The sequence below is a fragment of the Homarus americanus genome, unplaced genomic scaffold (assembly GCF_018991925.1).
Source record: "Homarus americanus isolate GMGI-L3 unplaced genomic scaffold, GMGI_Hamer_2.0 scaffold25827, whole genome shotgun sequence".
NCBI classification, from domain to species: Eukaryota; Metazoa; Arthropoda; class Malacostraca; order Decapoda; family Nephropidae; genus Homarus; species Homarus americanus.
In genome coordinates this window covers 4,346,166-4,362,087 of record NW_024738300.1, presented here as the reverse complement: position 1 = coordinate 4,362,087, position 15,922 = coordinate 4,346,166, and the positions used below count along the sequence as shown (strand labels likewise).

The 15,922-nt window shown below is 37.2% G+C and overlaps 2 protein-coding genes across 2 annotated transcripts in view; both read left to right on the top strand.

The window, feature by feature from the left end:
• Positions 1 to 4,548, top strand: part of LOC121873938 (probable glutamate receptor) — a 23,218-nt gene extending 18,670 nt beyond the window's left edge. Inside the window, exon 8 of the mRNA XM_042377818.1 lies at positions 4,435 to 4,548. Coding sequence (XP_042233752.1) covers positions 4,435 to 4,548 — 114 coding nt within the window. The remainder of the gene's footprint in view (positions 1 to 4,434) is intronic.
• Positions 2,647 to 15,922, top strand: LOC121873798. Its single transcript, XM_042377501.1, has 12 exons — positions 2,647 to 2,662; positions 6,715 to 6,932; positions 7,448 to 7,621; positions 7,820 to 8,019; positions 8,192 to 8,323; positions 9,841 to 10,006; positions 10,639 to 10,877; positions 11,466 to 11,650; positions 12,087 to 12,323; positions 13,691 to 13,869; positions 13,973 to 14,135; positions 15,215 to 15,922. Exons 2-12 carry the CDS (start codon positions 6,718 to 6,720, stop codon positions 15,380 to 15,382), a joined length of 2,058 nt encoding a protein of 685 aa, XP_042233435.1. The 5' UTR covers positions 2,647 to 2,662; positions 6,715 to 6,717; the 3' UTR covers positions 15,383 to 15,922.

The window sequence follows — 15,922 nt, the reverse complement described above, 5'->3', positions numbered from 1 at the left end:
GGCAGTGGGGTGATGTAGGTCAGAGATGGGCAGTGTGGGGTCAGAGATGGGCAGTGGGTGGGAGCAGGTCAGAGATGGGCAGTGGGGGTGGTGAGCAGGTCAAGATGGGCAGTGTGGGGTGGTGAGCAGGTCAAGAGATGGGCAGTGGGTGGTGAGCAGGTCAGAGATGGGCAGTGTGGGGTGAGCAGGTCAGAGGTGGCAGTGTGGGTGGTGAGCAGGTCAGAGATGGGCAGTGTGGGGTTGGAGGGCAGGAGAGATGGCAGTGTGGGTGAGCAGTTGGGTAGATGGGCAGGGGGTGATGAGCTGGGTCAGCAGAGATGGCAGTGTGGGGTGGTGAGCAGACAGAGATGGGCAGGGGTGGTGAGTGGTCAGAGATGGGCAGTGTGGGGTGGTGAGCTGGTCAGAGATGGGCTGTGAGACAAAGAAAGGGAGAGACATACTCAGTGAGGGATGATGGGTGGGTGGGTGGTGGGGTGTAATATAGGTGTTGGAGAGGTCAGCAGGTGGGTGTTAGGTTATAAGAGGGCAAGTCAGGAATAAATATACACTATTATATTTTACACCCACATGAAGCCCATAAAAGCATTGTATCATGATTTTTTACGTATGTTTATCTATTCCTGAGTTATAATGAATATGTAGTGCTCAATGATAACATAATATATAGTAGAATATTTTATCACATACACTGAAGGACGAAGACAGAGGTGTTTTGGGGATGAATCATCTACAGGGCGTTTTCTACCTGTTGTTTGTGGGTACCACTTATTTTACTTGCTGGAGACTGCCGTTTTCGCCTTAGTAACGCCCTGAGCATCACCAGACCGTTAACCGAGAATGATGGTCCCTAGTTTCAGCGTTGGGCTTTACTCACATTAATATTTTGCATACGATACATAAACATGTTTAATTTATAATGAAAAGTTTGTGCAATTTAGTTTGAAAACTTGTAAACTGATTTTTTAGAATTGACTAAAACAAATTGATACGTCATTAAATATATAAAACATAATGTTTAAAGGTAGTTTATGTTTCTGGATATAGGACGTGTATTATATGGGCAATAAAAAGTTCAGACAGATATAATACATATATACACAGTACAAATATATATATATATATATATATATATATATATATATATGGATAAAATCGCACAGAAAGGGAAACAATGAAGCACCTAAGTGTTTTATTCAAGACATCTTCAGAGTGCAACTGAATTACAAAGACTGAGAGAGAGCTTATGTACACAGAGTGACTTACAAAACAGGACGCCAGAAACATATGACATACTAATACCAACCACACAGCAAACATAAGAAGATTATATTAAAACGGGCGACATAACTAATCATGTTACGTCAGGTAAAATATATGAGACCCACTAATAGAGAGAACATATGCACATGAGAAAAAACATCTTACAGGTTACATACAGATAGGAATATTTACAACAATGAAGAAAAAATATAACTTTACATATATACAAGAGATAGGAACATATGTTACAACAATGAAGAACAAAACATAACCTATATAAAGAGATAGGAAATATCAACATGAAGAAAAATATACTATATAGAGAGAATATACAAATAAGAAAAAATACCTACAGGTTAATAAGAGATAGGAACATATGTCAAATAATGAAGAACAAAACATAACCTTACAGGTTACTATACAAGAGATAGGAACATATGTTACAACAATGAAGAACAAAACATAACCTTAGGTTACTATACAAGAGATAGGAACATATGTTACAACAATGAAGAACAAAACATAACCTACAGGTTACTATACAAGAGATAGAACATATGTTACAACAATCAAGAATAAACATAACCTTACAGGTTACTATACAGAGAGGAACATATGTCACAACAATGAAGAACAAAACATAACCTTACAGGTTACTATACAAGGATAGGAACATATGTTACAACAATCAAGAACAAAACATAACCTTACAGGTTACTATACAAGAGATAGGAACATATGTTACAACAATGAACAAAACATAACCTTACAGGTTACTATACAAGAGATAGGAACATATGTTACAACAATGAAGAACAAAACATAACCTTACAGGTTACTATACAAGAGATGAAACATATGTTACAACAATGAAGAACAAAACATAACCTTACAGGTTACTATACAAGAGATAGGAACATATGTTACAACAATCAAGAACAAAACATAACCTTACAGGTTACTATACAAGAGATAGGAACATATGTTACAACAATGAAGAACAAAACATAACCTTACAGGTTACTATACAAGAGATAGGAACATATGTTACAACAATGAAGAACAAAACATAACCTTACAGGTTACTTTACAAGAGATAGGAACATATGTTACAACAATCAAGAACAAAACATAACCTTACAGGTTACTATACAAGAGATAGGAACATATGTTACAACAATCAAGAACAAAACATAACCTTACAGGTTACTATACAAGAGATAGGAACATATGTTACAACAATCAAGAACAAAACATAACCGTTAAAAACAAAGTAGTGTAAGCTCAACGTGACGTCAGTTGCCAGGCTCAGCTCGTCCTTACTGTCCCCTGCCCATAAATACTCCAGACTGACACTGGTGGGGGACACTTGCTTGTGGTAGCCAGCAGCGGGAAGTACACTGTAAGTATTGTGCTCAAGATACATTAATCATTATTGCTTTGTGGATATTTTGTGAGTAAACTTTTACGTCAACAAAAATAGCCCAGACAGTTATCTATACTGCTGTGTCTGTATTTGTTTAGATAACAGCTCATTTATATAATTTCATGGCAGGTTTAGGCAGAAAATAGTTTTATCGATGCTTAATAATTTTCATAAAACCATTGAGCCTCAGTAATATAAATATTCAGTGTTTCACACAAACACACACAGTGCTCGCTCAGTGGTCGCCCACCAAACTCAATGGTGGAATCCCTCATTAAGATATTTTTTTCTTCTTCTATATACAGTAGAACCATGGCTTAAAGAAAGTGGGCTGATATTTAGAGGGCTTATGCCAATTAGGGGGAAGGGTCGACAAAACAAATAAAAAGAATAATTTATCTACAAAAGAAATAACTGAACTTAAAAAAGCTATGTTAATGTAAGATGAACTGTTGTATAACCAGGGATTAGTGGAGTGTAAAAATAAGGCGATACGACCGATTTAGGGCCCAGCAAGGACAGCAAGATGTAATGAAACTTTTTTCCTCAAATAATTGAATTTTACCATCCAGAACTGAGATATGATTTTTTCATATACATACTCAAGGAGGGTGGTACCTCATAACTCTAAAAATAAACCAGAAGAACAGTGGGCACCGAAAACTGAAATTTGGTAGGGTGGTGTGGAAAGTCTAGGGCAGTGCTTTTCAACCGGGGTGACTAGTCGCCCTGGGGTGACCCAGGCTAGGTCCACGGGTGACCTGATAGAGTGGGGTGACCCAGGGGTGGCATGGTTGGCTGGGGTGACCCAGGGGTGGCCTGGTTGCCTGGGGTGACCCAGGGGTGGCCTGGTTGGCTGGGGTGACCCAGGGGTGATCCAAGTGGCTGGGGTGACTACTAGGGGTGATCTGGCTGTATATATAAGTCTGGAACAATACATATCCTATAGTAATATAAGCTTTGACTATGTATGGTAAAATCGACACAAAACAGAATGTTTACTATGACAATGAAAATGCACAAATACAACTGCGAGCAGCGAAAAGGCCAGGTGCGTGTCTCCCAGTCGTTGTCTTCCTGCGTCACCTTCACCGGGATGCCAGCTGCGCTACAGTATATATATATATATATATATATATATATATATATATATATATATATATATATATATATATATATATATATATATATATATGAAGAGCTAATTACAAAGCCTCCCTTGATACCGCTTTTGGAAAATATTGACAAAATTTCATTGCACAGAATTTCAAGAATAAAACGGGACATTAATTAAGGTGACAGATACATGTACATTATGCAAGTAAATCACTGTAGGTGCGCGTGATCCAGGTATATGCTGATAACAAGGAAAAGAAACGAAGTTCCCAAGCGCTTTCGTGTAATTCACATCTTCAGGGGTGAGTACAGACTAAGGAGAAGTACAAAAGAAGGTATATATATATATATATATATATATATATATATATATATATATATATATATATATATATATATATATATATATATATATAAACAGAGAGGTGAGATCAAGTCCTGACCATTGTGGACCTGATCTCACCTCATATATATATATATATATATATATATATATATATATATATATATATATATATATATATATATACATATAAATATATATACCTTCTTTTGTACTTCTCTAGTCTGTACTCATCCTGAAATGTGAGATATTTATGTACATTATATTCATATATCTTTTGACAGAATAGGTAGAAGAGAGCAATGTTAGCAGACCGCGCCAAGATTGTGTTGCTGTGGCAGAATGGTATACCAGCGAAGGAAATTTCCCTGAAATCTCAAACCAGTGTGTCCACCGTATATAGATGTATACAACAGTGGCGGCAGGAAGGGACAGTGAAAAGTGAACCATTCCAGAGGAACCGTCACTATGATTCATACATTGAAAATTCACTCGTGTTGAATTCGATGCAGCAACAGCAACGTCTTGGTAACGCAGATGAACTCTCTCACATTTGGCACCTCACCTATAACTCCAAATATGTTCAATATTTCTCAAAATTATTACTTTTTCAATATTTAGATTTGTTCAGTCAGTTCAACAAAGATGAGAATCTGAGACGTAATTATGCATTTCAATGATATTGATACAGCAGACCCTTATCTAAATTATTTAAACATTAACTGAAGATATATGATATACTGTATTATACAAAATAAATATAAAACATACCGATAAAAAGAAGACCCAATGATTAGATAGTTTTGAGGATGAGCCACAGTTTAAAATTTATCTTATACTACAGCAACTGTTGAAGGCTGCTGGGATAACACACACACACACACATCTCTCTCTCTCTCTCTCTCTCTCTCTCTCTCTCTCTCTCTCTCTCTCTCTATATATATATATATATATATATATATATATATATATATATATATATATATATATATATATATATATATATATATATATATATATATATATATATATATATATATATATATATATATATTTTTTTTTTTTTTGATAACTGATATATAGGTGACAGAAAGAAACTAAACCATTGAGATATATAGAAGATCGAAAAATAACAAAGAGGAGAAAACTAAAGGAGACTGTGTCACAGTCTCTAGGCCCAATAAAACTATTGTTATAAGTTTCTGACAAAGGCTTTTGGCACAAAAATGGGAGAAATTGTGAAAAAAATGAAGATAAACAAATGGGTGATATGGGTGATGTAAACAAGCTCAGTGTAATTTACCAAATTTCTTGTAACAGTTGTTCAGCTTCCTACTTACTGAAAGTGGATGTGGGGTGGAGAGGTGTGTAGTTGAGCATAAGAATAATGTATGAGCACATAGGCATTCCAACTCATGAGTTGTCCACATTGATGAATTTGGTCACTGACCAAACTGGCAGGTATTTGTTTACAAAACTATCAACCATAAAGATGGATTTGTATGTCTAGCCAATATAACATGTCAAGTTAGTAAAGGGGAAGCCATAGTTCTGGGGTCTTTTGTAATGTACTCTGAAGGAGACCCTGTGTGGTGGAAACACGCCTATCAGTTCACCAGAGGCCATAAGATAAATATATAGATATCTTTCAAATATTCACGAAATAATACAATAGAGAAAGTAAGGCTGGTGTTTATAACATTATATTGTGATTATGGTTTAATCTACATATGTGCAACTGGGAGAGATCTCGAGACTAATACTTGTGGCATGCAATGTATATATTGATATATTGACATGATGTACACATTAGTCATTCAATGTACTGAAAGGAAGGTAAAGGTCTACATATGTGAGTGTTTTGATAAACATTTATTCATAAGTATAAAATTCTTAATTTCTAGTGAACAGTAATGTGCAAAGAAGAACTATTTTTGTAAGCTTTGGTAATAAGAGCACTACGAAGACCATGTTACCACACTTAGGCCAGGTCACTATTATGATGTAAGTGTCAACATGTAATCTAACCCCAGAAACAGTCTTATACAGTACGTGTACATATGTTTATTCTTCTCTGGCCTCACTCTTGAACACACAAGTGAAGAGGATGTCAGTGAGCATTAACCTGGATTACATTTAATTTACGTTTTCGATTTCATTGTGTAGTTTACGTTTACGTTATTGTAAATCTATACAAGTAAGTTATGTTTGCCTTATATACCTTACAATATTTGTAACCAGCCTTACATTATATAATTCGTTGTTGTGTATTATCATTTAAGCTAATCAGCTTAAGTCTCTGATTATTAATTTTTGTAAAAAAAATTGTAATCGATAATTTTGAATAAAACTAAAAAAGGTTCTCCCACGTATCAACCTATTCAAAAAGATTGAATAAACTATATTGTTGCTCACACACATTATAAACTGGATGTTTTCTTCACCTTATGATGTGTGTGTGTGTGTGTGTGTGTTTAGGGAGGCCTAGTCCAGCAGTGGGAGTGACGCAGACTGATAACGATAATGTAAATGACCATACTAAGACAGCCGGTCTCCTCACTCACACTAGGTAATGATGATGCCACTCGGATATCACATAGTGGTGTTGGCTGCCACGGTGATGAGCGCTGCGCATTTAATTAGTCAGGAGATGGGTGGACCCGTGGAGCAGGTGGGCGTGGATGTGGGCGTGATGGTGGGTCAGGTGGTGGAGCACCATCTCACTGGCTGTCACCTGGTGCTCATCACCACTACACAACACTCTCACGTGTTCTCCAGTATAATCAGGTGAAATACAAAAGGTGTCTCGGTCGTCATAAACCTATGTGTATGTCATATTCCTTCATTACCCTTTACCAAAAAGCTTGTCTGTGTTGGTCTAAAGGTGCTACAAATAACACTGTGTATCCTGAAAAACTCTGTGACTGACACAAGGTAAACAAAGTACATACAGACCATTGCTGAGCTTATAATGGTTAATTTATTTAGTGGGATACTCCAGTTGTGTATATCCATAATATTGTATTCATCTAATATGCTCTCAGTGTTTTGTGTCAATTCTCCCTACCATCTTACACGATGACCCCCTGACTCCACACTGTATAATTATGGTGGTTGTGAAAGTTCCAACACACTTCTTGTTTTTCCATAAGGTAGCGTGGAAGTCGTGTTAGTCTCACGCAGTTCCAAGAGTAGCTCAGTTATCTTCATGATACTACCTTCTGTTTCTTTATTGATTACTAATTATCTTCAAAACTTATACTGACAAGTGGACGATAAAACAGTAAACTTGTGTCCCTTAGACTCATGAGTGTAAGTGTGGAGGCTATTGTGGTAGCGGAGGCAGGTTGGGTGTCTCAGGACCAGCTGACCCAAGACCACCTACTCAAAGGGCTCTGGGGAGACACAAGAACCGCCTGCCGGGCACTCATCCTTGACGTCACCACCAGCAACAATAACACTCACCTTACCTTCAGGTAATGCTTACGGATATAAAGACGCACAGTAAAACGATATAATGGTTATTCTGTGAAGTAACACGTTCATGATTTATGTTGAATTTAGTGCTGGTGTAACTTAACCAAATGAAGGAACATCAGGATCTAGAATCATTACACATTAGAGAACATTTTCCTCTCAATGTGTTGTCACTAATGATTTCACCCCCTCCGTAGATTGGCAGAGGCGGCAGAATTGTGGAAGATGCCTGAGACGCGGGTAGTGGTGGTGGGTGGAACAGAAGAAGTGGAAGGCATCCTTCTCCACAATAGCTTCCGCAACATCGTCCACGCTCTCTACCTGGCAGTCCACTTCCCCCTCCAAGCCCCACTACTGTACAGGAACACACGCCTCAGGAAGATTTTCCAACAAGAAGGTCAGCAAGTTCCTGTAAACTTAAATGAAAAGACGATAACGGTCTGTCTTTGTTTAGTAGTTCTCATAAGGGCAACAATCATAGGTAAATTTGTAAACATGTCTACAAAAATCATTAACGCATACTTTTTTTTTCCACAAACACTTGACAACTTTTCCCCTTCTCTTGGCAGCATCAGTGAGTGAGCGTGTGTGGGTGTACCGGCGGTGTCTGTACTGCAACAACGGGGAGGCGGACGTCCAACTTATACACAAGAGGAACATTACCTCCTTTCCTCAATATGTTGATGACCTCTTCTATCACGGTAAGGTATTTCAATCCACGAGGTTCTATCAACTCGCCTTCATGCTGGGTGCATAAATAAAGTAAATTGCATCTTTCAGTCTTATTTGGAGTGAGGAAACCTGGTGAATGCAGCAAGACTGTACATTCACATTCACGTTAGTGGAAGTTGGAAAGTAGGATGAGCACTACGGTATTTGCTCATATCACCAGAAATAATGGTACACTCTTCTGGTCTACCTAATGCAGTCAGCTCCAACTTCAGCAGTCAACTCATTTGATGGTTCATGGACCTCAGATTCCCACGATGAAGTCAATTTTCCTTTAAAATTTTTACCTGTAACTCAATTGGATCTAATGGTGTCTGAAATCTCAGCCCTTCGAATTAACACAAAATATGTATAAAAAAATCACAGACTTTTAAAAAGTGACTTCTCGAAAACTGCTCTACTGAACTGTCTCTTGTCCTGTTGAGAGATGTGAGACTATTTCTTTTCACTTCAGCCTCCGCCTCCTCTTGAAATGTATTAGCATTCATCCAACTCTAAAGAAACGTGATAAATCCAACACTTCGAATTATCACCCTATTTACCTCGCCTCCACAGTAACCCCCCCAAAAAATAAACTGTAATTAATTCACATATTATCAGACACCTTGAAGATAACACTTTGCTCAGTCACCATTAGAAAGGTTTTCGGCATCTTTTTCCACCACTTGACTCCCGTACACATTTGTCTAGTTATGTTAATAAATTTTCATCCACGAATTACTAAGTCTGCATCTCCCCATTATCCAAAACTCTGTTTTCCTACTTAGTCTTTTTACTATTTCTTGCTCAACAATTTTAACCAACCATTAAATTCGAAAAAAAATACTTCTCGACGTGTGCAATATGTACAGTCAGCCAAAGATGCACCGACCCCACACTGGGTCTCGTGCTCGCAATTTTACCTGGCAATACTTGGTAAAGGAAGGCTGGATGTAAAGGTGATTGTGATTGGTGGATCTGTTTTTGGCTGTATCACTGTCAGGATAATTGTTAAACAATCCAAAGGTAACATTTTTATAATAATAAACTCTTCATTGTTATTTAAGGTCAAGAAAAGTTTCCAAATGTACGTATATTTGTTTAAATAATTAAGAAAATTTGATGTGAGAATCTTGTGGCAGCTGTGTTAGTTGAGTTGCCAATTCATAAATATAATTTTCTTCATTATTTAAGCAAATATACAAAAAATGGAAACTTCTCATGAACTTAAATAACAACGAATAGTTTATTATTAAAAAAAAAATCTACCTTGGTTTCTTTAATAATTATCCCGACTGATACAGCCGAAAACAGATCCACCAATCACAATCACCTTTACATCCAGCCTTCCTTTACCAAGTATTGCCAGGTAAAATTGCGAGCACGAGACCCAGGGTGGGGTCGGTGCATCTTTGGCTGACTGTACATCTTGAATTTGTGTTCGTATTTCCTGGAGGTTCCAGAGCAGTGCTTTTATTATATTTCTCAAGAATAATGATCTTTTCAACAGAACCGTTTCATAACTTCATGGGTCACAAGATGCAGTTCTCAACAGTACCATACTTCCCCTACATGGACTATACTCGACACAGTGAAGAGCCGGGCACTATAGTCACAGTCAAAGACTCTCTTGACGCCAGACTACTCTCTACCTTCGCCACAAAGCTTAATATAAGGTAAGGGTATATATTTCTCTCCCTCTTAGAATATGTGCCAAGTACCTTAAATATGGGACGCGGCATAGCTTTCGCCTCCTGTCCTAAGGGGTAATTGATTTAATGCTGGGTCACGTTCAGCCCACCCAGCAGTAAATGTGAAGGCGGTCGAGATTAGAGTCGGTTACACTACCTCCTTGAGCGAGCACCAAAGGCGTAGTATACAATGTGTTCTGTCCAAACTGTCCCTCGAGAGCAATGATGAATATCAACCTCACTTTCAGCCTCAATATTGATCAGTTTATTTATCTCTGACACAGTACAGTATTTTATACTCGTACATCGACATACGAGAAAACATTTTCTGTCGTCTTCAAGGAATTAAACAATTACGTTAATAATGCTCATAACAGCAATGACTCTATTTTAATGGATTACAAATATGGAGCCTAAAGAAAGAACATAAAGATTATTTCCTTATGTATTAGGTAAAGTTTTAATCTGCAACCTAACCTAACCTAACCTAACCTAACCATCCTGTTTTGTTGGAATCGGGATAAAACATCGTGAAGCAGGTCGAATTAACTATCCTTCTGTACGGGCCTAATTACTCATTTAAGTGAAAGTCTTAAGTTATCAATATCACTTAACAGCTTTGAGATTCGTGAGCAGCCTGAACGTTCCTGGGGCCTACAAAAGGACGGCAGGTTTAGCGGGATGGTGGGTCAACTCCAGCGAGAAGAAATAGACGTATCTGGACCTATGGCTACATTAGCAGAGCGCATCAGAGTCATGGAGTTCCTCTCTGCGTATAAGGTTGACGTGATGAGCATAGTTTCTCTTAAGCCCACTCCCCTTCCTCAACACCTCTCGCTGATAAGACCCTTTGCAGGTGGGTCTCATACTTCATGTTACTTATGCATATAATGATTAAATGCAGACTAGAGTTACCACAACCTGGGCCATGTTTGAGCTGGACACCGATCTTTGATAACAGTATCTTTTATTGAGCCATTAATGTCACCATAGAGGTCATGCAGATTGTACTGGTTAGCCATGGTATAGAGTGGTAACAGTCCAGTAATACCCAGGTCCTCTAGGTAGCGATCAGTGTCCAAGGGACAGTTGCTTACTATACAACACTGCTTAAATATAGGCTCTATCATAATTAAGAAATGGTTCTTATAATACTGATTTATTTTACTCAGTGAAAAGACTATCTCAGTGGACTTGCTTGGAATCATTGTAGGTGAACTGCTCTGGGTAGATCAACTTTAAGTGCATCACACAGTTGGCTGCCTCGCTGTAAAATGGGTCTTTCGAAAGCCTTGTGATGATGGTTTAGTTGTGGGAGTAAATATGTCTCAAATTCTTTAAATTCTGCAGAGTAGAATAAAACTGTAGGTAATTCAATCCAAGAGGATGTATGGATACCAAATCTCCTAAACCTTAACCGTAGATTACTGCATTTCTTCTTCAGGAGAACTGTGGCTGGCGTTGTTGGTGAGTGTGGTGGCGTGGGGTGCGACTCTGTGGATACTCCAAAGGGCTTGGTGGTTTGTGGCGAGAGGTAGAGGTGTTCAATTCAACACCGCCCTCTTGTATGGCTGGGGCGCCCTCCTGGAGAAACCACCACCCGACCCCTCCATCAACATCTCGGGCCAAGTTGGTGTTTTTTTATGACTTCTGATGATTAAGTGTCATTCATACTGCTGATACGTTATATATTTTACAATAACACATTGGAAAACCAAAACGGACTTACAAAATCAGATATTAGCGAATGTGGAGAAAGCATTTCTTTTCACCTACGTATAATCTGAAGGGTGATGTGCTGTGCATAGGCTTGATCATGAAATTCATCTAATTTGCTCGATGTATAAATAGAAAATCAACTTTAAAGACATTTCGACCATAAAACATTTATCATGAAAAACTTAATATTAAAAGTATTTTATATTGCGGAAAAGAACATTTAAGATAAACATCTTTAGAAATATCTCTAAAAGAGAAGTGTGGTAAAAATAGTCTCTTCTTTTGTTACCCGAGGTTTTAAACACGTCAGGATCATCAAAAGAATATGTCTCTTTTTTGTTCACAGTTGCTGGTGGGATGGTGGCTGGTGTTCTGTCTCGTCATCACTACAGGGTTTCGTTCGTCCTTAATCGCACACCTGACAGTCCAGGGGAAGTCACCGCCTCCAGAAAACTTCGAGGATTTGCTGGCTCGGAACAATTGGAAGTGGGGTATTGAACCTTGGCTGCTAAGTGGAGGGGTTTTGTTATATTTTTCACGGCACACTGACCCTGTGGTAAAGCAAATATATAGAGAAATAGAGGTAAGTATTAAAGAAATTTAGTTTCATCTTACCCTTATTTCCTTCTTAAAATGGGCTCTTTGTATTATTCATAAAAACTGGTGCAAGATTTTTCTATATCGCCCCCACAACTTAGCATATCGTATGTATATAACATCAAAATCACATGTTTCCTTACTTGATTTAGTAAGTTTGTTCAACAAAATTGAGAACATCAGCTAAAGGAAGACAACTGAAGGACACAAAATCTCGGTGCTCACTTTCCTTTCGGTTATTTTTGGTCTATATTCGAAAGTGTGGACCAATAATGATCAGCCAGTATTCTACTAATGACTGTGTTCTTACTGATATTGTATAGTACAACCTTCATAGTTATTCTTTTTGTAAACCCATGACTCACGGACCTCAAAATATAACGTCATACGGTTTTCAGTATGTTTATTGTATGTGTCAGTAGCAGGGTGAGGTGTTTGATACACACAACATGTAATAAATCTCTTTGAAGATTTACAATACTTTGTAGTCTTTGTATTTTTGTTATAACATTTAAGAAGTAAAACACATAAAAAGATATATGAATAGATTTTTGTCACCACTATATCAGCCACAGGCGCAGAGGGAGTTCCTTCAATACAAGGAATTATTTTACGGCTCTTGTTAGTGTCAAACCTTCTTCCTGACTTCGATTTTTTTTGTGTATTTTATCCTATACTCTCTCGCTCCTATATTAACTATTTTTTTTAGTGTTAAACATTCATTATACTGACCAAGTTTCATTGCAATTATCGTCCGTTTTCACATGTCTTAGTTTGATTTTCGTCTCTTATCTTCAGTCCACCAAGTATATCAAATTAACCTTTGCTCCTGATAGTGATAGATTATGTCAATTTGTCAGTCCAACTTATTTTAAGTTCTTACCTTGATCTAAATTATTTATTTTGAGGATTGAGGGAGCAAGAGTCACATATGATTGAGGGAGCACGAGTCACATATAAGTGAGGGAGACATGAGTCACATATGAGTGAGGAAGCAAGAGTCACATATGTGTTCTACTTGGAAAGTTTCATAAGCTATAACAGATATTTTTATTTAGCTAAAAACAATATACCGGCAGAACGAGCAACACAATATCAATGATAAACTTGAGCATCACGAGGCATGTGTACAAAACACAATTGCACATAACGTCATATTTCAATAAAGTATTGAATTACATAATAACATATTCAAACACACACTCAGTGATAGACAAGTATATAAAATAATTGTTAAAATAATTGTTATTTGCACTTACTGCTCGGCTGAAATAAGTTTAATATTAGTCAAAGGATTTTCTTCTATTTTGTTTTTGTTTTTTTACAAGTGTCCATTAAATCTTTGTCTACTAGACTGTATCATTGGCGGAGGCACTTCAGAAAGTGAAGGGAGGTGGCTACTCGTTTCTCGCTGTCAATTTCAAAATAGAAGTAGAGCTCGCCTCGTACCACACAGACAATTACGGCCAGTCTCCTTTCTACATAAGCAAAAAGGGTCTCGTCCTAATCGCTGCTTTTGGATGGGGATTCAGGTACGGATGAGGAGTTTATTTCTCTAATTCATACAGTATATTAATCTGTAATGCCAAAGTTGTCAACACTGGAATGATAATAATATATATTTTTGTTATTTAGGAAAGGCGCTCCGTTCTATCAGCGCTTTAGACAGCTCGTGTTACAGCTAGAAGATTGTGGTATTATACCTTACTGGACAGAAGAGTTACAAGCTCAGCGAGTGAAGGAAAACAGAGCAGCTGCAGCAATGGAGACTCGGGCAGCTGTTGGAAATACTCTGCCGGTGAGCATCTCCACAGTACTGCTCTTTCCTTTGTCTGCATATTATCTTATATTATGGGTCTTATATGTCTTGTATGTCACTTGTCAAGTAGAAACACCATAAGGTACCAATATAAAAAGGAAAAAGCATAGTGTTTGAAAATTATCTTTGGGTAGCTTAATATATGACAGTGATCTAAAAGACAGGTTGCACTGATTGGTAAGCATTTCTAGGTAATAAATTTTGTTTGTAATATACTTATTCACATGTAGATGTATAAAATGATTTATGATACAAAGTTAAGGAAACAAAACTTTGACCTGTATCTACAGTGGAACAAATGTGCTGTACCTCATAAGTTTCTATGAGATTAGTTTTAGTCTTGCTTACCTCTCGCGGCAACACTCCCTTACTGTCAATTAAAAAAAACAATTTTCACGAGCTTATTCCCAAATTACTTCGACAGTAAACATATCTTCCATTTTCCATTTAAGTGCACCAATACCAACCATGACATTATTACTTGGGCAATCTTGTTACTACAATTACCTTACCCTTAAATACAATTAAAATTACAGTAGACGGTGATAAAATTTGTTACAATTAAGATTACTCAGTATATTAAGTGTATTCAGTTGGAAATAAATTTGCAGATAATTGCAGTTTTCATAAATGTACACTATTTGGTACTATTTAATATTAATTTAAAAGTAATTGCATCACTTAACTTATTTTTTCAATATAATTAATTATTTACAAGTACAGTTGCATTCTAGGTGTTAAATTACAAATACTTTGCAAATACATGAATCATATAATTCAGTACCAGTAATCATAATCATGAATTACAATTGCCCCATGCCTGTAACAGCACATAAAGCAGGTCTATAGATGACCTTTAAGAGGTAGTGCATATATATCAGAATATGATTCCAACAACATTAGGTCAGATTGTAGTGGATCACACTTTTACTCAGCGTGTTAATCTGATGGTTTAGGTTTGCTTGACTAACAAATTCAGCTCTACACACTGGTTAATTAGCAAAACGAGTTCTGTTACAAGCAAGGATATATTTTTTTATGGTATTTGTTTTCGACAGGACGACAACGCGGAAGTAGTCCTGGGGCTGAATCATCTTCAAGGTGCATTCTACCTACTTTTCCTAGGGGCCTTCCTCTCCATTCTCACCCTGTTGGCGGAGAATGTTAACCATAGTCATTCCTCGCCTCAGGCCAACAATAATTATTCTGGGAAACAGGAAAAGTAACTGAGTGCAACGAGTGAAAAAAAATTGACAATAAACTTAGAGCATAGTTATTTAGTTACTTGAAAGTCCTTTTTACAGTATGTACTTGTCTGACAGAATATTATATATATCCAAAATCATTATGACACAAATTATTTTAAAGATATTGGATCAATATTACAGCATCGCACTTGAAGAATTTAAATTTTGTTCGTTAGATAAGTCTCGTCAAAATATTAGTTGTATTAGTTTTGGTTTAAATAATAATATCAATAGCTTTGAGTGTTTTCTTGGTCTTGTATTCGCATTGCTCCTAATTGGTCGTCTGGCCGAAGCGGCTAACTTTCTCTCTTTCACTCTTTCAAGCCCTGTCACAACAAGGTACCAGATACAGAAACATTTCCATCTTTTACCATATTCTGCATCAGGTAGAGGTAGGCTGCTCTGTTTTGGTAAAAGGCAAATGCCTTTTACCAACGCCAGGAGAATTGTATAAATACTGTTACCTGTAACGTAGTATAGAGCTGCCCTTAACAACCAATTACCAAATGAACTGTATTC